The following is a 25,487-nucleotide window of genomic DNA, read 5'->3' on the forward strand; positions in this document are numbered from 1 at the left end:
TTAATTTGGTTCTTGCTCTGCTTTTCTCCGCTAGGTTAAAGATTTTCTCCCCATGAAAGTACTTAGATGCTGTGATCACGTCACCTCCCCAGCTCCTTTCTGAGAAGCTGCTGAAGTCTCTCACTACCAGGCGTTTTCACCAGCCTGCAGCTCCCTGTCTGACTTGGAAAAGCAGAACCCCGCGGGTAGGTCGTGCAGACCGGGGCGGGTCGGTTAAACTGAAGCACAGCGTCCCCATGCAGACCCGGCAGATCCGAAAACCCCTTCGGAAACCTCCTCCCAAGCGCTACGGAAAAGCCACCCTCCCGCCCGGTTAGTTCTTTACAAAAATAAAAGCAAATTGAAAAAATAGAGATTTATCAAATCGAAAGCAAAAGCGAGTTTGTTAAGAGCGTGACTCTGACGTGAAAAGAGTCTCCCACCCGTCCCCCGCTAGCCCCCTTCCCAGATGGCAAATAAAAATCAATTATAATAAATAAAAGGTTTCAAAAGACATTCGACCGGACACAGAGGTTAGAAAAGTTTGTAAAAAGCCTTTGGGTGAAGCTAGGACTGGTCATGGGTTGGGGTTTTTTGGTGTGAGATTTTTTTTTTTCATATTATTTCCCCTATTTCTTCTTCCTGTGCAATCAAAAAAACCCACCTATTTTTTCTTATGTTTCCCCCCAAAAAATGTCCAAGAAACACTCAGAGAAAAATCAAATAAAAGGAATTCCAAAAACCAACTCCGCTGGCCGAAGAGTGACTTGAGTCACCCGTCTGGCCAGCCCCCAGCTTTCAACAAACGGTAAATAAAAGGCGAGATTGCCATTGAAAAAACGAGATCTCAAATGAAACAAAACAAAACAAAACACCGCAATCCAATCTGGGTTCTTTGCCTTCTGCTTTCGGCGCCTTCGGCGTCATGAGCCGCAAGATTTTCTCCAGGCCCATCAGAGCTGGAGATCTGATTTTTTCCCCTCGCTTCCTCGAGGAAAGTTCCAATTCTGCTCCAGCGTCGTGACCCCAGGAGCTGGGGCTCTGGGGAAAGCAGCAGCTCCCACGACAGACTGCGGCCAGGACTGTTTCTTGGGCGTGTGTCGGAGGGAATAAGAAATTCAAAGCACGGCCACGAATCGCCAATGCCGGGGGAATTCAGTTTTGGTTTCTCCGGCTCTTGTCCCTTGGTTCGGCTACTTTGGGTTATTTTTGGTTGATTTCTTCATTTGGCTGCTGCTGATAGTTTTGTTTTGCTTTCACGCGTCTCTTGCCGCCTTCCCTCCTTCTGCGGCACCGGCGGGCAGCGCCCTGCCGCCCCTCACTCTGTCTTGCTGTCCGGCTCGGAGGCTGCCAGCCCGGCGTGGCCCGGGGGCGGCCCGGCCGCCTCGCTGGAGGAGCTGCAAGAGGAGCAGGTGGAGGAGGAGGAGGAGGAGGAGGAGGAGGTGAGGCTGGGGGATTTGCTGGACAGGGAGGCGGCCACGGCGGCCGAGACCAGCCCCACTCCCCCCGGGGTGGCACTCAGCAGGGGCAGCCCTGCGTGGTTCAGGAAGAGCGGCGAGGTGACAATGCTCTGGCTCCCCGGGGTGCTGGCCGTAGTGCCCAGGACCAAGTTACCGCTGGCGTCAAGACTGGTAATGGGCAGGGTTCCACCACTGGCCAACGCTGCGGAGAGATTGGCGGATTAGCTGGAGAGGCCACCCCCCATTCCCTGCCCCCCTGAGCCAGCCAGTCCCCCGCCCTGGGGCTGGATGGGAGCCGGCGCCCCCTCGAGGGGACAGGCCCTGTGCCCCATTCCTCACCCTGCCCCCCAACCAGCCACCCCTCCTGCCCTGGGGTCGGCACTCCCTAGAGGGGAAAGGCCTTGTGCCCCATGTCCTGCCCCCCTGAGCCAGCCAGTCCCTGGCGTTGGATCAAAGCCAGCACTCCCTAGAGGGGAAAGGCCCCGTGCCCCGTTCCCGCCCCCCGAGCCAGCCCGTCCCTGGGGCCGGATTGGAGACGGCACCCCCTAGAGGGGAAAGGCCCCGTGCCCCGTTCCCGCCCCCCGAGCCAGCCCGTCCCTGGGGCCGGATTGGAGACGGCGCCCCCTAGAGGGGAAAGGCCCTGCATCACATTCCTCACCCTGCCCCCCAAGCAGTGAGCCCCCAGCTCCAGGGCCGGATGGGCAGCGTGTATGACACAGAACAGACACAGTGTGCGAGGGGCGTTAGTGAGTGGATGGGATGGATGGTTACTGGTCACTACGGCGCCGGCGACAGGCCATGGATGGGATGAGGGGACCCAGACTGAATGAGCAGGCGGGAGTGTCTGGGGTGCCGCCGGCCGGCCTCGCACACTCCTTGCACACTCAACTGCCAGGACGACACGCACATCTGGCCCCACAGCTCTCTCCCCGCATGCACACTACCGAGCCTTACACACCTGGATCTCTGCACACGTCCGCCCTTCTTGCACGCACACTCCCGATCCTCACACACACACGGATCTCCGCACACGTCCCTCCTCCTTGCACGCACACTCCCAATCCTCTCACACACACAGATCTCTGCACAAGTCCGTCCTCCTCACACGGATCTCTGCACATGTCCGTCCTCCACACATGCACACTCCCAATCCCCCCCCCCCCAGATCTCTGCACACGTCCACCCTCCTCGCACACACACGGATCTCTGCACACGTCCGTCCTCCACACATGCACACTCCCAATCCACACACACACACAGATCTCTGCACACGTCCACCCTCCTCGCACGCATACTCCCGATCCTCACACACACACACGGATCTCTGCAAACATCCGCCTTCCCCGCACGCACACTCCTGATACACACACCTCCCAGATCTCTGCTTTCCCAGGATTCCTTGCACGCTCACAAAGGCAGTATTTTAACTCACACTCACACCCGGCCTGTCACTTTTGTGCTCCTACACACGCTAATCCCCCGTTCCTCCCAGACAGACCTGGCTCCAGACATGCTCCTAAACCCCCACACTCACACCCAGGCATGTCCGCCCTGGCCGGCCGGCAGAGCAGATGGTGGCATGCCTGCTCGCGCCACGAACCTTGGATGGTGGCCAGCGGGTTGGTGGCCATTAGCGCCGGGTTTAACCCCGCGTTCACCCCTAGCACTGTGCTTCTGAAAATCAAACCAGACGCAGGAGGTTAGGCCGGGGAACCCCCCCAACACCCTCCCCATGGCACTGGCCCTCCGTGGCCAGGGGGCACAAGCACCCCACATCACTGGTTAGAGGTGCGTATGCCACACGCCCTGGCTCCAGGCCCCTCGGCGAGGGTGCCACCCCCCACCATGGCACCGGATGTACCTGCCCCCTTAGGGGCGGAGTTACTGTGCCAACCTGGGGCAATGTCATCCCTCCCACCCCCTTCAGTCCCTGTCACAGCCCCCCACCGCTTACCCCGTGCTGGGATTCAGGCCCGACAGGCTGATGGCCGCGTGGCTGCTGGTCTGGGGGCTGGGGTTGGTGTTGTTGGTGGGGGGCGGCGTGGCGGAATTGATGGCGGGGGGCCCCCCGCCCGCCCCCGTCCGGCTGGGGGTCAGGGAGCCGACCGCCGAGGATAAGGTAGTCACTGCAAGAGAAAAGTGGGGGCGGACGGGGGGGGGATCAGGAGCGGCTCATCCCCACGGTCCTTGTTTGTATAGGCCCTATGCAAACACAGCGCCTTGGTCTGCCCCCCTTAGCGGAGTTTAGGTAGGTCCTATGTAAACACTGGCCTTCAAGTACTCATTCAATCTACTCCCTGTTGACAGTGCCTCTGCTGGCTCAGTCTCCCCCCACTGAACCGGCCCCATTTCTCTAGGTCCTACATAAATCAAGTGCCTCAGTCTCACTGCTGGCTGGGCAGGGGCCCGTTTGTGCAGGTCCTGCGTAAACAAGGGGGAAGGACGCACCTGTTGTGCTCAGACTGCTGGAGGCCTGGGAGAGCGGGAGACTCACGCCGGGGCCCGGACTCGTCACCTGGGCAGAGAGAGACGGAGCGTCGGGGTCACGAGGCGCCCACCTCTGGGGTGAGTTGTGGGGAACTCCCCATGCGCAGGGTCGGTACATACCATGGGAGAGCTGTACGGGGGGGTGGTGCATACTATGTGGCGGCTGTGCGGGGGCACATACCGGGATGATACCATGTGGGAGCTGTACAGAGAGGGTAGTTCATACCATGTGGGGATAGTACCATGGGGGGGAGGAACATACTATATGGGGACTGGGGGGGGTACATACCATGTGGGGCCCATGGGGGGGTCAGTACATAGAGTGTGAGGGCTATATCTGGGGTGGTAGGAGCCATACCCGGAGGGGGGGTCGGTACATACCACGTGGGGGCGGTAATGGGGGGAGTCTATACATACAGCCTGGTGAAGGCCCTACTGTGGAGGTCAGTATGTACCTTGTAGGAGCCATGGGGGGGGGAAGAGTCAGTATATACCATATGGGGGCCGTTCCTGGGGCGGGGGGGGTCGGTATGTACCATGTGGGGCCATACCCAGGGGGTTGGTATGAACCATGTGGGGGCCATACCTGGGGGTGTCAGTACGTACCATGCAAAGGCAGTACTTAGGGGGAGGGGGGGTAATAGGATCCTATATAAGAAAAAGACCCCAAAATCGGGACTGTCCCTATAAAATCGGGACATCTGGTCACCCTAGGGTCGGTACGTACTATGTGGGAGCTGTACCCAGGGGTGTCGGTACGTACTATGTGGGGACTGTACCCAGGGGGTTGGTATGTACCATGTGTGGGCCATACCTGGGGGGTCGGTACGTACTATGTGGGAGCCATACCCGGAGGGTCAGTACATACCATGTGGGGGCTGTACCCGGGGTGTTGGTATATACCATGTAGGGGCTGTACCCAGGGGGGGTTGGTACGTACCATGTGGGGGCCGTAACTGGGGTGTTGGTATGTACCATGTGGGGGCTGTACCCAGGGGGGGTTGGTACGTACCATGTGGGGGCCGTAACTGGGGTGTCGGTATGTACCATGTGGGGACCATACCCAGGGGGTTAGTATGTACCATGTGAGGGCCGTACCTGGGTGAGTCGGTACGTACCATGTGGGGGCCGTACCCGGGGTGTCGGTACGTACCATGTGGGGGCTGTACCCAGGGGGGTCGGTACGTACCATGTGGGGGCCGTACCCGGGGTGTCGGTACGTACCATGTGGGGGCCGTACCCGGGGTGTCAGTACGTACCATGTGGGGACCATACCCAGGGGGGTCGTACGTACCATGTGGGGGCCGTACCCGGGGTGTCGGTATGTACCATGTGGGGGCCGTATCCGGGGTGTCGGTACGTACCATGTGGGGGCCGTACCCAGGGGGTTAGTATGTACCATGTGAGGGCCGTACCTGGGTGAGTCGGTACGTACCATGTGGGGGCCGTACCCGGGTGTCGGTACGTACCATGTGGGGGCTGTACCCAGGGGGGTCGGTACGTACCATGTGGGGGCCGTACCCGGGGTGTCGGTACGTACCATGTGGGGGCCGTACCCGGGGTGTCGGTACGTACCATGTGGGGGCTGTACCCAGGGGGGTCGGTACGTACCATGTGCGGGCCGTACCCGGGGGGCTTGCCCTGGGCGGGCAGCATGGGGGTGCTGCTGCAGGGGTTGATGCGTTTCTCCTTCTGGCGGCGGTTGCAGAACCAGACACGGATCACCTCCTTCTCCATGTTCAGCTGCTCTGCGATCAGCAGGATCTCCTCTGAGGTAGGCTTCTGGTTCTGGGGCAGCGACATAAGAACAGAAGAGCGGCCGTACCGGGTCAGACCAAGGGTCCCTGTAGCCCAGAGTCCTGTCTGCCAACGTGGCCAATGCCCGGTGCCCCGAGGGAACGACCAGAACAGGGAACCATCCAGTGATCCATCCCGTCGCCCATTCCCAGCTCCTGGCAGAGACTAGGGACCCCATCCCTGCCCAGCCTGGCTAATAGCCATTGACGGACCCATCCCCCATGAACTTATCCAGTTCTCTTTTGAACCCTGTTATAGTCATGGTCTTCACAACATCCTCTGGCAAGGAGTTCCACAGGTTGTGCGTTGTGTGAAGAAATACTTCCTTTTGTTTGTTTTAAACCTGCTGCCTGTTAATTTAATTGGGTGACCCCTAGTTCTTGTGTTATGAGGAGGGGTAAATAACACTTCCTTATTTACTCTCTCCACACCAGTCATGATTTTATAGACCTCTATCATATCCCCCCTTAGTCTCCTCTTTTCCAAGATGAAAAACCCCAGTCTTATTAAACTCTCCTCATACGGAAGCCGTTCCAGACCCCTAATCATTTTTGTAGCCCTTTCCTGAACCTTTTCCAGTTCCAATAGATCTTTTTTGAGATGGGGCAACCACATCTGCACACAGTATTCAAGGTGTGGGCGTAACATGGATTTATATAGAGGCAACGTGATATTTTCTGTCTTCTTATCTATCCCTTTCTTAATGATGCCCAACATCCTGTTCGCTTTTTTGGCTGCCGCTGCACATGGAGTGGATGTTTTCAGAGAACTCTCCACAGTGACTCCAAGATCTTTCCTGAGTGGTAACAGCTCATTTAGACCCCATCTTATATGTGTAGTTAGGATTATGGTTTCCAATGAGCATTACTTTGCACTTATGAACAGTGAATTTCATCTGCCATTTTGTTGCCCAGTCACCCAGTTTTGTGAGATCCTTTTGTAGCTCTTCGCAGTCTGCCTGGGACTTAACTCTCTTGAGTAGTTTTGTATCATCTGCAAATTTTGTCGACGTGGGGGATTTTCTTAACGGTTTGCATGAACATTGTGTGTGGCTCAGTTTCCCTGTGTGCTGCACAGGACCAGGTGTGACCTCGCCGAGTAGCCGGGACCCCGGACACCGGCCTGGAGATTGGGGACCCAGCGACTGGTGACCGGGGGGCCCAGCCCAGGTTGGGAGCAGCCAGTTCTGGACAGTGGGGGGCCAATGGGCTGAGGAGAGAGGGGCCCAGGGATCTGACCCGCCGGGTCCAGCCAGGGGGGAACAAAGGACGGCAGAGGGGCCAAGCGGCCTGTTCACCTGGGACTGAAGACAAAGGGCGGAGGAGGGGCGGGTGGGGGAGGGAATTTAGGGGGCTGGGCTGGAAGGAGGGGGCAGGGTGGGGCTGGGGACAAGGAGCAGCCGGACCCATGGGGACGGGACAGACCCAGCTGGCCGGGGCTGAGACTGGCCAGGCCCGAGGGCCCTGAGAACTGCCTGGGCTGGGTCCAGACGCTCAATACATCTCCTGTGTGACGCTGGCAGAGTCCCTGCAGCTACAGATCGGGGGGCGTTGCTCCCTCTGGGGGTGGGGAGATCGGGGGGGGTGTTGCTCCCTCTGGATGTGGGAAGGGTGGACGTGTGTAGAGATCCGTGTGTGTGTGTGAGGATCGGGAGTGTGCAGAGATATGTGAGGTGTGTGTATCAGGAGTGTGCGTGCAGGGAGGGCGGACGTGTGCAGAGATCCGTGCTCTGTATCAGAGCGAGGGGACTCCCCAAGGGGCCCACGGCAGAGCCAGGCTGCTGGGGGCTCAGGGGTGCGGGCCCAGGAGGTGGCAGGGCCAAGGGCCTGACCCCACAGGGAGAGCGCACCCCGAGACAGGCTGTCACCCTGAAGGGGGTTCCTCCCAGGGGCCGCAGGAAGCCGGGGAGTCTGGGACAGCTTGGGGTCCCTGCCCCGGTGGGTTGGATTGGGATGCACAGCGACGGAGCTGGAACCCACCGAGGCGTCCCGGGGTGGGACTCAGGGGAATCCGGAGGTGGAGGAGAGGCCAAGGGTGGTCGCTGCAGACAGAGAGGGCAGGGGTGCAGGGCCCAGAGACACAGGAAATCTTGGCCCAGGGTTAATGTGGCGGAGCGGAGACAGCGGGTCGAGCTGTGTCTAGCCCTGGGGAGGAAGCAGCCACCCACAAGCCCTGGGGGCAGAGCTGGCCAGGGAGGGAGGGTGCAGACGGGTTCCCACCCCAAGCCCAGAGGATACATCTGCTTGTACCCCTGGGCTCAGGCCCCTCGTAGCCCAGTGGGACCGACGGGGTGGTCAGGGGGGAGAGATCCTGGACTGAGACTCTTGCCAGTGTGGGGTGACCCCCCAGCTGCTGAAGGCTGCGTGACGTGGGAGGAGGTTCCCACACTGCAGCCATTCGCCCAGCGACACCGGCGGGATGGGGGGGCTGGTAGCTGGGGTCCTGCAGCAGAGCCGCTGGGAAGGATCTGGACCCAGTGTCAGGAGGGGGCAGTAGCCAGTGAGCTGGGGAACAGCCCAGCCCCGAGGGGATCCCTGCCCCCAGAGCACAAGGGAGGAGCTGCCGGCCCGGTTACCTGCCGGTCTGTAGCCAGACCCCTGGGGCGGATGGAGGTGGGTCCAGGGGCAGGGGGACCCGGGCAGGGAGGTGACGCACCGGACCAGGCAGTGCCCAATGCATGCCTCACCCTGATGGGTGTGCTCGGCTACATCGGAAATGGGGGGCCAAGGGGGCCCCAAAGAGGTTGGGGTGCCGGATCAGCTACCTGCAGAGATGGAGACCTGGCCAGACGGCGCCCTGGACATTGCCTGTGGCTGGAGCCAGGGCAGGCTGCTCGGCCCAGCACCGGGAGTCCACCCAGCAGAGGGCTGGAATCTCCAACTGGGGGGGCAGGGGACTGGAGACAGGGCTTAAGAGGGCTGAGACCGAGGCTTTGCCCCGAGGTGGGGAAACCAAGGCACAGTCAAAGGACTGGGGCCTCAAACCCAGCAGCTGAATTCCAGACCGAGCAGCAGGAGGGTCGCTCCTTGGAGAAGCTGAGGGCCCTGTGGACCACCATGTTGCAAGACCCCGGGCAGGACGGCAGGGAAAACTCCCTGGGAGAGAAGGGATCCGGTACCGGGAAAGGCCCCTGAGGGAAACCTGAACCGTGGGGGATCCGGAGGCAGCTGGTGGTCCCCCAGAAGTGCCGCCGGTGGCTACTGTGCCTGGCCCATGGTGTCCCCCTCTCGGGGCATCGGGCAGAGGCTGCTGCAGAACTTTTACTGGCCCCATCAGTGACGCCGTCCGGCAGTACTGCCGATCCTGTGACCCTTGCCAGAGGGTGGGGAAAGCAGCTCTGAGACCTTTACCCAGCATAGAGGAACCTTCCAGAAGGTGACCATGGACATTGTTGGGTCCCTCAGCAGGGTGACCCGGTCAGGGAAGAAATACATCCTGGTGGGGGTAGATTTCGCCACCCGCTACCCGGAGGCGGTGGCTCTGTCCTCCATCATGGCAGACACCGTGGCAGACGCGCTGGTGACCATCTTCAGCAGAGGGGGTCCCCCGGGAGGTCCTTACAGACCAGGACTCCAACGTCGGTCAGCCCCACTCCAGTGCCTGTGGGAGAAGTGTGGGGTCTGGCCCACCTGGGCCTCGGCGTATCACCCCCAGTCCAACGGGCTGGTGGAGTCAGAGATGTAATGGGACCCCGAAGATGATGCTGAAGACTTTCATGGACCGGCATCCACAGGATGGGGACTAGTATTTACCCCACCTGCTGGCCGCGTACAGGGAAGTGCCCCAGGAAGCCACAGGGGTCTCTCCTTTGTGGTTGCTGTATGGGAGGGAAGTAAGGGGACCCCTGGGCTTGGTGAGGGATGGATGGGAGGGGATGGAGAAACAGTGCTGGAGTATGGACTGACTTTCCGGGAAAGGCTCGCTGAGCTCAAGGGTCCAGCCAGAGAGAACCTAGCCAGGGACCAAGGGAAGCAGGTCTGGTACGACCGCTCAGCCTCTGGCACTGGGGACCAGGTGAGGGGCTCATCCCGGTGAGGAAGAATGAGCCGCGAGCTGCCTGGGACGGGCCCTTCGAGGTCATCAAGCAGCTAGATGAGGAGAACGATGTGGTGGAACGGCCCAGCCGGGCTCACAGCCACCGAGGGGACCAGGTCTACGTGCTGGAGCCGAACTGTGCCAGGGAGAGCTGGTCCTGGCCGCAGGGAGATGATCCCTTGATGGATCAATTCCCTGAGACAGGAGCAGGCCCTTCGCTGGAATCAGTTCCCCTCTCCAGCCAGTAACCCGTCTGGCAGGCGGAGATCCAGCCGGCCTGGGCTCACTGTCCACTGGGTGGAGCCGGGAGCCGGCCCTCCCGTCAGGTGTTCTCTGTTCAGAGTCCCTGGGAACACAGCCCAGGCCCTGGAGGGAGAGCTCAGGGCCATGCTGGCTTTAGGGGTGATCCAGCCACCCCCCAGCCCCGGGGGCTGGTCCCCAGGAAAGACGGGTCGATCAGATTCTGTGGGGACTATCGGAAGCTCAAGGCCATCACCATGTCCAATGCCTGCCCCATGCCTAGGCCTGATGAGATCCTAGACAAGTTGGGGGGGACTCGGTACCCCACCAAACGCTATCAGCAGGTACCTTTGGCTCCAGATGCCAGACAAAAATAGGCTCTCACTGCCCCTGGTCCTACCTTTTGGCCTCAGGGGGGCTGTCAGTGCTGGGTGGATCAGATGCTGGGGGGTGGGGAGGACTCTGCCCTTGCATATCCCAATGAGATCTGTGTGTTTCGCCAGACCTGGGAGGACCACGTGTCACAGGTGAAGAGGGGGTGAGTTGCCCCCAGGATGCAGGGCTGCCTGGAAAAGCTGAGCTGCACAAGGTGGGGAGCGGCTGCTGAAAGCCAGAGCCAGCCAAGGCGGGCGCGATCAGAGACTGGCCCATTCCCCAGACTAAGAACCAGGCCCAGGCCTTTATCGGGATGGGGGGGCTCTACCGGAGGTGTGTGCCCCACTTTAGCTCTGTGTCGGCCCCCATCACTGAGCTATGGGAGAAGGGGAGGCCAGACAAGCCGGTCTGGACCGGGCAGTGCCAGAGGGCTCTCCGGGCGCTGAAGGAGGATCTGGCCAAGGGCCCGGTGCTGGGAAACCCAGACTTTGACAAGCCCTTGATGGCGTTCACTGATGCCCCAGACCCGGGTGTGACGTTATTGACATAAACTGGGACCATATAGATCATTGTTGCAACCAAGGTCCTGTAGTGGCACCCAAATCTTGTATAAAGGGGGTCAAATGGGGTGTCTAGGACAAGGTTATGGTTGGCTGGTTATGATTATGCTGTCTATATGTGTGTATCAGTTTTGTAGTTGAAGTTATGAATATTGGCTCTATACTGTCTGTATGGCAAACTTATGCTATGCTGCTGGGTGACATCCCAGACAAGCTGAGATTAGCTCTGCCTAGCCTGCTTGATGGCCCATTAAGGACCATCAGCTATACAATGGACCCATTGAGAGAAGGTAGATACGCCTTGTACCTCAGCAAAGTATGCAGGGACTGGCCCATGTGACTCCAGACTCCATTTTGCTGTAATTTTCCACAGTAAGAACAAAGAGGTGATCTTACACCTGGAAAAGACTATATAAGGCTGATGCCTGATCTCCATCTGGTCTTCAATCCTGCTTCATACCTCTGGAGGAACTTTGCTACAAACTGAAGCTCTGAACAAAGGACTGAGGACCCATCCCAGCGGGGGATGTATCCCAGAGACTTGATTTGATCCTGCAGTTTATTCCATCGCTGCTGCAAGCCTGAACCAAGAACTTTGCCATTACTGTATGTAATTGATTCCATTTAACCAATTCTAACTCTCATCTCTATCTTTTTCCTTTTATGAATAAACCTTTAGATTTTAGATTCTAAAGGATCAGCAGCAGCGTGATTTGTGGGTAAGGTCTGACTTGTACATTGACCTGGGTCTGGGGCTTGGTCCTTTGGGATCAGGAGAACCTTTTTCTTTTACTGGGGTATTGGTTTTTTATAACCATTTGTCCCCATAACGAGTGGCACTGGTGGTAATACTGGGAAACTGGAGTGTCTAAGGAGATTGCTTGTGAGACTTGCGGTTAGCCAGTGGGGTGAGACCGAAGTCTTAGTCTGGCTGGTTTGGTTTGCCTTAGAGGTGGAAAAACCCCGGCCTTGGGCTGTAACTGCCCTATTTGAGCAATTTGTCCTGAGTTGGCACTCTCAGTTGGGTTCCGCCAGAACCGCATTGTCACAGTGGCGTAGTCGTGCTTGGATCCACAGAACCAGGTCAATTAAGCTTTGGGTCAGAACCCCACGCTATCCAAATTTGAATTTTGGGATTGAGAATTTTGTTGGTTAAAGAGCTGCTGCAATGGCTGAGCAAAGAGCATATGAGGGACTTGGCAAAAAAGCCCTGGAAAATTTGTGTTCAGAAAAGAGGATATGCTTTAGAAAGAAAGCTACAAAGGAAGAACTGAGAAATCTGTTAATAGCCAGTGATCAGGGGGCAAGAGCACAGCCCTTACCTGAGGCTGCAGAAGATGCAGAAAAAATTAGGATGCAAAGGGTGACAAGTAAACTGCAATTTGAGCATGAACAGAAGCTAGCAGATCTTCGATTGCTGGAGAAGCAAAAAATAGCAGAGTTAGAAAGAGAGAGAGAGAAAGAGGCTGCTGAGAGAGAGAAAGAGGCTGCTGAGAGAGAGAAAGAAGCTGATCAAAGAAAGAAGGAGGCTGATGAGAGAGAAGAGAGAGCTCGTAAGGGACGTCTAGAGCTGCTCGCTGCTGAGCAGGAGACTCACAGGATGGAACAGGAGACGGCCAGACTTCAGCTCCAAGTAATGGAAGAGCGGAGAAAGTCATCCCCACCTGGTACTCCACTTCCCCCGCACCATGAGAAAAACTGGGAAAGGATGTGTCCCATTTACAATGATACTGAGGATATAGAGGAGTTTTTGTCTACCTTTGAACGCCTCTGCAATCTGTACCAGATCCCTGAGGGTCAGCGAATGCCTGTCCTGCTGACCAGACTGACTGGCAAAGCCAGGGAGGTGTTTAATGACTTGGGGGAACAAGAAGCATTAAATTATGAGCGGTTTAAGGATTCTGTGTTAAGGCGGTTCAAGGTTACTCCTGAATCTTACAGAGTTAAGTTTAGAGAGTTTAAAATGTCTAAGGATTGTACTTTTGTAGAATGTGCTCATAAGCTGATGGGTTTTGTTAAAAAGTGGGTTATGGGAGCCAAGGTTCATGGGAGTTTTGAAAAACTGCTGGATTTAATAACTTTGGAACAGTTCTTAGACATTGTGCCGGACAATGTGAGAGCAGCTGTGTGTGACAGGGACCCTGAGTCAGTCCTACGGGCAGCAGAGATTGCGGATGCCCATACCCAAAACAGGGCTCGAGAAGGGTGTAAAACCCCGGGGAAAACTGATCACCATTCTCTCCAGTTCAAGAGGAGGGAAGGATTTAAAAATAAACCTGACTCTTCTAAAGGAGTTCAAGGGGGTCCGGGGGGTAGGAACTCACATCCCAGGACGGAACAGGTTACATGCTATCACTGTGGTATGCTGGGCCACATGAGACCAGACTGCCCGACAGTGAAGGGCGGCCCAAAACCAGCAACCCCAAATGCCACGGCCAATGCTAACCCTGTTGTTGTAAACTCACAGGCAAGCCACACAGAGACCAGCATTGGTGCCCTGTGTGCAAATGCTGTTTCTGTGGTCTCGGAAGAATTTGACCTTAAAACTCACATTAGAGCTAAATATGGGGGAAATAATGCAGAGTTTATTAGCAGTGCAGAAGTTAATGGAGTGAGGTGTATGGCATGGAGGGACACCGCAGCAGATATTACTCTGGTTAAAGCAAGTCTTGTCAGGAAGGAAGATTATTTGCCAGGTGAAGATGTAACTGTTGTAGCCTTATCTAAGTATTTTGTCAGGGTGCCTTTGGCTAAAATCCACCTGAAATGGAAGGGATTGGAGGGCACCATGGTTGTGGGAGTAAAAGACATAATCCCTAAGGATATTATGATTGGAAATGATATTAAAGCTATGGTCAGTCAAGTTAATACAAACCAGGCACAAGAGAGGATTGATCCTAAGGTTGTGCCTATGGAGGGTTTCTCCAAAAGTTTGTCTTTGGAAAGTAGCTGTTTGGCTGTGAATGAAGTTTCTGAATATCTATCTAATGTCTCAGAAGTAAATCTGGAATTAGATCAAGCGAAGGGAGAGGAGAACAAGGAGATTTTGGATGAGCCTAGGCAGTCTTGTGAGCTGATGGCTTTATCTAGTCAGCAGTTTGGGAAGGCAAGGAGAGTGGAAGATGAGTGTCCCTATACCTTATCTGTTTCCTGTGCGAAGAATAGTGACAGTGAAGGAAATGTGCCTGTGTCTGTCAGGGGTATTGACTTGCCTATGGAGGAAGCTACCCCAGTCTCCAAGCAGTTGTCTGTGAACAGCCCGGTGTGCTGGGACAAGGGAAATGAAATCCCAAATTATATGTCTAGTAAAGAAAAATGCGTCTCCAACTCTTTTGTCTGTGGAGCAGACAGAAGGTGCCTTTCGGCCTGTGATGGTTGAGAGTAATTTAGTTGTCTCAGAGTTGGTTCTGGATTCAACTAAAGCCCAGGAAGGGAATGGTCCTAAGTTTGCATCTGCTGGGGAGAATGGCACCGTAACTAGGTTGCATCCAGTTAGTGTCTTAGCAAAATCCCAGAGACCAGACAATTCTGATGCTTGTATTGGGCCTGTTGCTCATGTGTGGTTGGAGAAGGGTGTAACAACTCTGTCTGATCAGGGTGATACCCTAGCCAGGGCACAAGGAGAGCAGAGAGGTAATTTGGTTGTGTTACCTACGGACAGTTTAACAACTTGTAGCAAAAAGGAAAAAATTCCTAAGCTGGTGTGTGGCAAAGAGAAGGGAAGTACTTCTAACCTTTTATCTAGGAAGTCTATGGGTTCACCTGAAAGGGGATTGTGTAGAGATCTGCCTGATGGGCCAGAGGTGATCCTGAATGTAAGTAAGACCCAGACAGAGTCTGTTGTTGCTCAGGAAAGTGTGCCTTTAGAGCAAGCCCTAGGTGAAGAGGGTAAGGGCAGAATTTCTGTGAGGGGTGAATTGCTGCTTAGAAAAGCTCCTGGAGAAAGGAATCCTCATGGTACTCGGTGCAAGCAGTTCCCTGCAACTGAAGGGTGTGAGAGTGATTTAATCAAGGAAGTTTCAGTTCCTAGCAGCCAAAAATTGTCTGTTGTGAATGGATCCTCTGACTTTCCTTTTAAAAGATCCAGTGTGGGTAGCTTTGAGAAGGTCTCAGAGGAAGTAAAAGTTGTTAAGGAATTGAGGCATCCCTATAACCGAGTGGCTGTGTGGGGCCAACTTGTTGGGGAGACAATGGTGTTGGAACAGGAATGTCTCCTTTCTGATTCTTTAAATGAGCAGTTTGTGCTTCAGGGTTTGAGGACAGATTTGGTTACTGATGTGTCAGAGCAGAGCAGTTTTATGGCTAAATGCTTGAGGATGCGGGGGAGAGCAAGCAAACTCTCACCCGCAGACTCTTTGGATTTGTGTGGTATCTCTTTAAGACAGAGTCCAGCCTTGGAGATGATAGCAGTTACGAATATGAAAACTGGTGGACTGGCTCTGGTCTGGGGTAGTGCAAATTACTTGCCTGGCTGGGAAAGGAAGGACTTGCTAATAGCTGTTAGCACAGAGGGCCCACCCCATCAGCCAGTGAATTCTGTTAAGCAAGAGAAATCGGGGTTTGATCCTGCAGGACAAGGAGGAAAGAGAACACTGAATTTTGCAAAGGGAAGCCACAGGTTAACCCTAAAATGCCCAAACTCCAATGGTATTGAGCCAAAGGTATGGCATGACAAACATGACTGTAGATGGACACTTGCAATGAACTTGTTGTTATTGCTAAATTTTGTAATTAACAATGTGCCTAATCTTTTGGAGAATCCCTTGGACATGTTAAAAGGAATACATGAAAACACACGTTATGTTAAAAGGCCTTGTTACACTGGGGTTTCACAGGTAATGCCTATAAACAGTATGGGAACTTTTCACAGGGGAAAAGACATTCCAGACCTAATGTGCTGTATGAAAAGGAAGACGGAGGCACACTACCATATTGCTTTCATGGCTAAATGCCAAGATTCCTGGACTATGAAGAACATTAATATCTGCATTTATTCGATGTTAATGGGGTTCCAAACATTTGCCCGAGCTTGTATGGATAAAGTAGCAGTTTTCTTTAGCTCTTGGCAAGATCACACGAGACATACAGGGAGGATGCTGCCAGAGCAGATCCAATCCACTATTGTTCTAACTAAGTTTTACCTTGAGTTTGTAAAGAGGTTCAATCATGTGGTTGAACATGATTTTGATAAACCATTTCTGTTATACACGGGTACGGCTTCTAACCCAATACTAGCTGTAGTGAGACAGAACCCAGGATGGGGAGCTCTTGGGATGCAGTCAGTGATGTTTGTGTCATCCCTTCCTGCATCAATTTTGCGTTGGGGGTGTGACGTTATTGACATAAACTGGGACCGTATAGATCATTGTTGCAACCAAGGTCCTGTAGTGGCACCCAAATCTTGTGTAAAGGGGGTCAAATGGGGTGTCTAGGACAAGGTTATGGTTTGCTGGTTATGATGATGCTGTCTATATGTGTGTATCAGTTTTGTAGTCGAAGTTATGAATATTGGCTCTATACTGTCTGTATGGCAAACTTATGCTATGCTGCTGGGTGACATCCCAGACAAGCTGAGATTAGCTCTGCCTAGCCTGCTCGATGGCCCATTAAGGACCATCAGCTATACAATGGACCCATTGAGAGAAGGCAGATACGCCTTGTACCTCAGCAAAGTATGCAGGGACTGGCCCATGTGACTCCAGACTCCATTTTGCTGTAATTTTCGACAGTAAGAACAAAGAGGTGATCTTACACCTGGAAAAGACTATATAAGGCTGATGCCTCATCTCCATCTTGTCTTCAATCCTGCTTCTTACCTCTGGAGGGACTTTGCTACAAGCTGAAGCTCTGAACAAAGGACTGAGGACCCATCCCAGCTGGGGATGTATTCCAGAGACTTGATTTGAACCTGCAGTTTATTCCATCGCTGCTGCAAGCCATGAACCAAGAACTTTGCCATTACTGTATGTAATTGATTCCATTTAACCAATGAGAGATTTTAGATTCTAAAGGATTGGCAGTAGCGTGATTTGTGGGTAAGGTCTGACTTGTACATTGACCTGGGTCTGGGGCTTGGTCCTTTGGGATCAGGAGAACCTTTTTCTTTTACTGGGGTATTGGTTTTTTATAACCATTTGTCCCCATAACGTGTGGCACTGGTGGTAATACTGGGAAACTGGAGTGTCTAAGGAGATTGCTTGTGAGACTTGCGGTTAGCCAGTGGGGTGAGACCGAAGTCTTAGTCTGGCTGGTTTGGTTTGCCTTAGAGGTGGAAAAACCCCGGCCTTGGGCTGTAACTGCCCTATTTTAGCAATTTGTCCTGAGTTGGCGCTCTCAGTTGGGTTCCGCCAGAACCGCATTGTCACAGGTGAAGAGGGGGTGAGTTGCCCCCAGGATGCAGGGCTGCCTGGAAAAGCTGAGATGCACAAGGTGGGGAGCGGCTGCTGAAAGCCAGAGCCAGCCAAGGCGGGCGCGATCAGAGACTGGCCCATTCCCCAGACTAAGAACCAGGCCCAGGCCTTTATCGGGATGGGGGGGCTCTACCGGAGGTGTGTGCCCCACTTTAGCTCTGTGTCGGCCCCCATCACTGAGCTATGGGAGAAGGGGAGGCCAGACAAGCCGGTCTGGACCGGGCAGTGCCAGAGGGCTCTCCGGGCGCTGAAGGAGGATCTGGCCAAGGGCCCGGTGCTGGGAAACCCAGACTTTGACAAGCCCTTGATGGCGTTCACTGATGCCCCAGACCCGGGGCCGGCGCAGGCCAATGCAAAGGGGCAGAGACCCCCCATCGGGTACCTGAGCAGGAAGCTGCTGCCCCCCGGCAGGGCTATGGGGCACAGAGAAGCAGTACCTGGCCATGGGGTGCAGCCGGATCTCTTTGGGCGTCGCGTCGCGGTGTGCACCGACCACTCGCCTGCCGCGGCTGCACCCGATGAGAAGGGCCAACGTCGGAGTCTGTCCCTCCAGAGTATGAGATGTGGGGGGGCCAGTGTGATACCATCTCTCACTGGAAGAGTTAATTACCTCCCAGACTGACCCGATGTGAGGAACTGGGCCTGTTCTTACTGTGGTCTGTGAATGCTGACAGGGGAGTGTGGCTAGGATAGTCTGCATGGGGGATGGGAGACTGACCGACGGAGAATACCTGAGCGTGTAACATGAGAACCCAGGAAGGGGTTAGAGGCCAGGTGACACCTTGGCCCGGGAAACTGAACAAAGGCTGTGGGAGGGGTCGCTGAAGGGAGAGTTTCAGGAGCTGGCTGGTGAGATGGCTGGGAGGCAGACGGGGCTCTGACCTCCCAAGGGGGCTGTGGGGTCCTGGGACCCCAAGATGGACCTAACTGAGGGGGTCCTGTTGTCTGTGCCTGCAAGACCTGTCTTGGACTGTGTTCCTGTCGTCTAAATAAACCTTCTGCTTTACTGGCTGGCTGAGAGTCATGGTGAATCGCAGGAAGCCGGGGGGGCAGGGCCTGGTGTCCCCCCACACTCCGTGACAACTGACCCAGGGCCGAACTTTAGAGACTGGTTAGGAAGATCTGTAACTGAACAGAGCTGGGAAATGCAAGTCTGCATTGTTAGCGGTAGAAGGGTAGGTGTTTGCTCAGGGCTTGTGATGTCAGCAAACGAGTCTTGTCTATTGCTATAACTTTGATTCAAAGATCAAAAAAGGAATATTAACAGTTAGGAAGATATTTGAGGGAAATAGTATTATTGTCTCTATGTCTCTTTGAAGGTTGTGGTGACCTGTGTCTGAACTGTTCAATGGATTAATGACCCTGTGCTAATTGCCAGGATGTTTGGGAGAAGGAGAGTTAGGCCTATTGTTTTCTCAGGCCAAAAGGCTGCTGGAAATGTGTAAGAACCCTGGGCCACGATCCTGCTTCATCTCAGATCTGCTTTGGGTTTCAAGAGGGGGAAACCTTAAGCCACAAGGATTGAGATCCCCAGTCACTGACTGGAGCCGCCCTGAATATGGACATGGGACTATAACCTCTGGACTATTTCTAAAGGGACTTTTGGCAACTACAAGCTCATCTCTGCTGTGTCTGAACCTCAAGCATTGAATTCAAGTCTGTCTGTAGATTGATCTTTTAACCAACTCTCTCTCGCTTTTCTTTTTTAATTAGTATTAGTTTAGTTAATAAGAATTGACTATAGCGTGTATTGTGGGCCAGATCTAAGTTGTAATTGGACCTGGGTGTGTGGCTGATCCTTTGGGGTTGGAAGAACCTTTTCTTTTATATGATGAGATCAGATTTTCAATAATCATCATCACATCTGACAGGTGTGTCTGGACGGAGGCCTGAGGCTGGGCACTTTAAGGGAACTGCATTGGTTGGACTCTGAGTAACCAGTGAGGTTCTACAGAAGCTGTTTTGTGCTGGTTGGTAAATCTAAGTATTGGAAGATCCACCAGCGTCTGGGGTTTCTCTGCCCCGTTTTGTTTGCAGTTCACCCTGATTGAGTGACCTCAGCCGGCTCCCCCGGGCCAGGTTAAGGGGAGTGCCAATGTTCTAGCGGATGCGTTGTCCCGGAGAGGGGGCCTGAACTTCCCCAGGTCACCGGCTGGAGTGACCTGCTCAGTTCAGACTCGAAGGAGGGAGAGATGTGACGAAGTGGGGGATTTTCTTAGTGTTTTACATGAGCACTGTGTGTGCCTCAGTTTCCCTGTGTGCTGCTTGTGTAACGAGGTGGGGGGAGGGGTTTGTAATTGCAGGGGACCAGGTGTGACCTCGCCTAGCAGCCGGTACCCTGGACACCGGCCTGGAGATTGGGGACCCAGCGACTGGTGACCGGGGGCCCAGCCCAGCTCGGGAGCAGCCGGTTCTGGCCGGGAAGGGGGGGGGCAATGGGCTGAGGAGAGAGGGGCCCAGGGACCTGACCAGCCGGGTCCAGCCAGGGGGAACAAAGGACGGCAGAGAGGAGCCCAGCGGCCTGTTCACCTGGGATGGAAGACAAAGGGCGGAGGAGGGGCTGGTGGGGGGAGATGATATCAGATGATCGGCTAGACCAGGGGTCGGCAACCTTTCAGAAGTGGTGTGCCGAGTCTTCATTTATTCACTCTGATTTAAGTGGAACAGTAATACATTAACGTTTTTAGAAGGTCTCTTTCTAGAAGTCTATAATATAAAACTAAACTATGGTTGTATGTAAAGGAAATCAGGTTTTCACAATGTTTAAGCTTCATTTAAAATTCAATTAAAATGCAGAGCCCCCCCGGACCGGTGGCCAGGACCCGGGCAGTGCGAGTGCCACTGAAAATCAGCTCACGTGCCACCTTCGGGGAGGGCCCTTGTCAAAGGCTTTCTGGAAGCCCATGGACGCGATAGCCACTGGCTCCCCCTTGCCCACGTGCTTGTTGACCCCTCACAGAATTCTAGTAGATTGGTGAAGCGTGATTTCCCTTCACAAAAGTGGAGTTGACTCTTCCCCAACAAATCGTGTTCATCCATGTCTGACCATTCTGTTCTTTACTAGAGTTTCAACCAGTTTGCCCAGGACTGAAGTCAGGTTCACCGGCCTGGAATTGCCAGGATCGCCTCTGGGGCCTTTTTGCAAATTGGCGTCACATTAGCCACCCTCCAGCCAGCGATAGGTGACGTACCACCACTACAATTGGGGTCCCTCGCAAGGCAGCGGGGCAGGGGGGTCTCTCCCCGGGGGCCACAGGGGCGGGGGGGTCTCCGAGGGGGCCCCGGGAGCGGGGGGGTCTCAGAGGGGGCTCACCGCGAGAAAGCTCTTCTCCAGGGCGAAGCGCACGTTGGTCTCGATGCTGGTGCGTTTCTTGCGGCGCCGGCCTGGCAGCCCGTCAAACCCCAGGCTGGGGCTGCTCAGCTGGTTGGGGCTGGGGAGGGTCGAGTCCACCGACATGGTCTCTGGGGGCGGCACAGACCATTCACTCGGGCCCCCCCGTCCTGTCCCGGTCCCAACCCACCCGACGCACTCCCCTCCCAGAGCCAGGGGAGAACCCAGGAGTCCTGGCTCCCGGCCCCCCCTCCCCAACCCTACACCCACTCCCCCCCAGACCCAGGGGAGAACCCAGGAGTCCTGGCTCCCGGCCCCACTCCCCCAACCCTACACCCACTCCCCCCCAGAGCCAGGAGAGAACCCAGGAGTCCTGGCTCCCGGCCCCCCCTCCCCCAACCACTACACCCACTCCCCTCCCAGAGCCAGGGGAGAACCCAGGAGTCCTGGCTCCCAGCCCCCCCCCCCCCCAACCACTACACCCACTCCCCTCCCAGAGCCAGGAGAGAACCCAGGAGTCCTGTCTCCCAGCCCCCCTCCCCCAACCACTACACCCACTCCCCTCCCAGAGCCAGGGGAGAACCCAGGAGTCCTGGCTCCCAGCCCCACTCCCCCAACCCTACACCCACTCCCCCCCAGAGCCAGGGGAGAACCCAGGAGTCCTGGCTCCTGGCCCCACTCCCCCAACCCTACACCCACTCCCCCCCAGAGCCAGGAGAGAACCCAGGAGTCCTGGCTCCCGGCCCCCCCGTCCCCCAACCACTACACCCACTCCCCTCCCAGAGCCAGGGGAGAACCCAGGAGTCCTGGCTCCCAGCCCCCCCGCCCCCCAACCACTACACCCACTCCCCTCCCAGAGCCAGGGGAGAACCCAGGAGTCCTGGCTCCCAGTCCCCCCGCCCCCCAACCACTACACCCACTCCCCTCCCAGAGCCAGGGGAGAACCCAGGAGTCCTGGCTCCCAGCCCCCCTCCCCCAACCACTACACCCACTCCCCTCCCAGAGCCAGGGGAGAACCCAGGAGTCCTGGCTCCCGGCCCCGCTCCCCCCGACCACTATACCCACTCCCCTCCCAGAGCCAGGAGAGAACCCAGGAGTACTGGCTCCAAGTCCCGCCCTGACCCACCCCCAGGCCCCAACGCCCATAGACCCGGAAAACAGCAGCCCTCCAGACCAAAGCCTGCCCTCCCCGCCATGCATAACCTGTTACCCCCACCCCCGTGTTGCCCACCCACAAAGTCCCAGTGAAGACCCTCTGGGCCCCCCAGGCCTCCCTCCCAGAGGTCCCAGCTGCCCCCCATCTGCCCCGCAACTCACCAGCGTCATTCAGCCACTTCTCCAGCAGCGGCTTGAGCTTGCACATGTTCTTGAAGCTGAGGTTCAGGGCCTCGAAGCGGGAGATGGTCGTCTGGCTGAAGTCGTTGCCATAGAGTTTCCCCATGGCCAGCCCTACGTCGCCCTGCGGAGCGGGGGGGGGGGGGGGGGGTCACAGTCAGCAGCAGGGCAAGAGAGAACCCAGGAGTCCTGGCACCCAGCCCTCCCACTCTAACCACTAGGCCCACTGCCCTCCCAGAGTCAGGAAAGGACCCAGGAGTCCGACTCCCAGCCCCCCCTGCTCTAACCACTAGACCCCACTGCCTTCCCAGAGGAGGGAGAGAACCCAGAAGTCCGGCTCCCAGCCCCCCCATTCTAACCATTAGGCCCCCATCCCAGAGCCAGGCGAGGACCCAGCCGTCTGGCTCCCCATGCCCCGGCAGTGTAGATAAATTTCTGATCATTTTCATATGACTTTACATTGTGCCTCTTCATATAACCTTGTGGTGAGTCTACCCACGTGTGACCTCTGTTTTCATGGGACTTTGTATCAAAGCCTCATTTAGAAACTTTGCATTGCCCTTGGTATAATATTATAGCCCCTAAGGATAAAATAAGATAGAAGAAAAATTTCTTTTTGCTAGCAGTAGAACAAGAGCTCCCCCCCCCTTAATCAATTGCCCTGTTGAATGAATGAGGTGTGGATGAGCAAGGCATGGAAGGCAGCACCTCCAGACAGCCTCAACTGTTGGAGAGGGGCTGGGAGCCAGACCCAAGGACAATAAAACGTGTCAAGTGGGCTCATTAAAGACAAGCAGACATACTGATGGCCTCGGGGGTTAGAAGCAAGCACCTTCTTTTGGAAACACCCTCTTTGCAGCATTGGGACAACACTCAAAAGAAAGCAGCACAAAGGACCAATGGACGCAGACACAGAGTTTGAATCTGGTCTAGATTTGCATAAGAGAAAAGCTGCTATAAAAGTGAGGTGTCTTGCAGAGGACCCCGGGTCTCGTCTTGTCAACATGGGAGCATCGATCCGGATCGGCAGAAGCCCGGCTCCACCCCCTCCCCCATCTAACTCACCTGGCCAGTGAAGTTAAGGGGAGCAACTAATTGGTAACAACAAGACGGGGTGTGTTTGTGTGTGTGTGTGAGTGTAAGTGTAATATATTATATGCATATAATACAGTGTTAATGAATACATGTATTACTAATAAATGTGGCGTTTGCCTTATTCCCCCCGAAAAGATCCTGTGCAGGACTTTAAGTACAACAGCTGTACCTGCGTGAAGCCAAGCTTGATGCGTCGCTGTTTGAAGGTGCGGGCGAACTGCTCCAGTTCCTCCAGGTCGCTGGGCTCCTCGGGGTGCGCCGGCGGCTCCAGGCATTTCGGGGGCTGGGGGTGCGCGAGGTGGGACTCGGGGAGACCCGGCCGAGTCACTGGCTGGGGAGGACAGGGAGTCACTGGGGGGCACAGGAGACAGGGGGATCCATGCACCCCAGCAGCCAGCACAGACCTTGTGCCCCCTGCTGGATGGGGGGATGGACGGACAGATGGATGGTGTGGGGAGAGATGGATGGATGGACAGACGGATGGGGGTGATGGATGGACGGACAGACGGATGAGGGGGGTGGATGGACGGACAGACAGATGGGTGTGGGGGGGATGGATGGATAGACAGACGGATGGGGGTGATGGATGGATAGACAGACGGATGGGGGTGATGGATGGACGGACGGACGGATGGGGGGATGGATGGACGGACAGACAGATGGGTGTGGGGGGAGATGGATGGACAGACAGACGGATGGGGGGATGGATGGGCGGATAGACAGATGGATGGGGGTGGGGGTGATGGACGGATGGACAGACGGATGGGGGGGATGGATGGACGGACAAGTTCGGGAGGGTGATGAAGTGGGAATTTTGCATAATATTTTGGATGACTATTGTGTGTGCCTCGGTTTCCCCATGTGGTGCCTGGTTACTAGGTGCGGGGGGATTGTTTTCTCTGCACAGACCCAGAGACTGGGGTTGAGGATCTCTGAGGTCCTAGTGAGGCAGGGCTGTCCCCGGGGGTCCCAGGGGTGGGAGGTTTCCCCGGGGGTCCCAGGGGTGGGGGTCCCAGAAGACGATGACCCGGACACTTGGTACCGGGGCCGGGCCTCCGCAGGACGCCAGGCGGGGTGAGCAGCTGGAGTACGAAGGGCTGGGAGGGGCGGGGGGTGGCTGGACAGGGTCTCACGGGGGGGGGGGGGGGGGGGGGCAGGGCCGCCCCAGCTGGACTGTGCTGTAATTTCCCTTCTCCGGGGTCACTCCGGGCATTCGACCTGTGTCCGGACCCCCAAGAACCCGCCTCGGGGGTGGGGTCACGGCTCCCGCTGGGGGGGTGAGTCTCCCCCAATGTCCCACCCAGGGGAACGCGCTGCAGGGGGCTCCCGGCCTGGCCCAGGGGGCTGCAGGCTCCGAGGGTCAGCCCGGGCGCGGGGCTGACCCCAGTGACGTGAGCCCCAGGGGGTGGCGCAGGGAAGGGGTCCCCCAGGGACGGTCCCAGAGCCGGGCGAGAGCACCAGGCCTGGGGATCCGTGACAAATGGACAAACAGTTGGAGGTGTGGCGGGGGGGATGGACGGACAGACGGATGGGGTGGGGGGTGGACGGATGGATGGGGTGGGGGGCATGGAGAGACAGACAGATTGATGGGGTGGAGGGAGAACGGATGGACAGATGGATGGGGTTGGGGGGATGGACGGACAGATGGACGGATGGGGTGGGGGGGATGGACGGATGGATGGTAGTGGGGGGCATGGACAGACAGACAGATCGATGGGGTGGGGGGAGGACAGATGGACAGACGGATGGGGTTGGGGGTGATTGGACGGACGGACGGACAGATGGGGTGGGTGGATGGAAGGATAGACGGACGGATGGGGTGGGGGGTGGACAGATCGATGGGGGTGGGGGGCATGGACGGACAGACAGATCGATGGGGGTGGGGGGATGGACGGACAGACAGACAGATGGGGTGGGGGGGATGAACAGACAGACAGATCGATGGGGGTGGGAGGATGGACAGACGGACAGATCGATGAGGGTGGGGGGGGATGGATGGACGGACAGACAGATCGATGGGGGTGGGGGGATGGACAGACAGACAGACAGATGGGGTGGGGGTGATGAACAGACAGACAGATGGGGTGGGGGGGATGAACAGACAGACAGATCGATGGGGGTGGGGGGGAAGGACGGACGGACAGATCGATGGGGGTGGGGGGAAGGACGGACGGACAGATCGATGGGGGTGGGGGGGAAGGACGGACGGACAGATCGATGGGGGTGGGGGGGATGGATGGACGGACAGATCGATGGGGGTGGGGGGATGGACGGACAGACGGATGGACGGATGGGGGTGGAGGAGATGGACGGACAGACAGAGGATGGGTGGGGAGGATGGACAGACAGACAGATGGATGGGGGTGGGGGGATGGACGGATAG

The 25,487-nt window shown here is 56.3% G+C and overlaps 1 protein-coding gene across 1 annotated transcript in view; it reads right to left on the reverse strand.

Moving 5' to 3' along the window:
- Positions 1-496: 496 nt before the first annotated feature.
- The window catches only part of POU2F2 (POU class 2 homeobox 2), a 32,208-nt gene continuing 7,217 nt past the window's right edge, over positions 497-25,487 (reverse strand). Inside the window, exons 9-16 of the mRNA XM_054010414.1 lie at positions 23,274-23,435; positions 21,992-22,133; positions 20,657-20,805; positions 5,538-5,714; positions 3,888-3,954; positions 3,394-3,565; positions 3,040-3,113; positions 497-1,641 (exon numbers count right to left, since the gene is read on the reverse strand). Coding sequence (XP_053866389.1) covers positions 1,298-1,641; positions 3,040-3,113; positions 3,394-3,565; positions 3,888-3,954; positions 5,538-5,714; positions 20,657-20,805; positions 21,992-22,133; positions 23,274-23,435 — 1,287 coding nt within the window. The 3' untranslated portion in view covers positions 497-1,297. The remainder of the gene's footprint in view (positions 1,642-3,039; positions 3,114-3,393; positions 3,566-3,887; positions 3,955-5,537; positions 5,715-20,656; positions 20,806-21,991; positions 22,134-23,273; positions 23,436-25,487) is intronic.

This window comes from Malaclemys terrapin, chromosome 21, assembly GCF_027887155.1.
Source record: "Malaclemys terrapin pileata isolate rMalTer1 chromosome 21, rMalTer1.hap1, whole genome shotgun sequence".
NCBI classification, from domain to species: domain Eukaryota; kingdom Metazoa; phylum Chordata; order Testudines; family Emydidae; genus Malaclemys; species Malaclemys terrapin.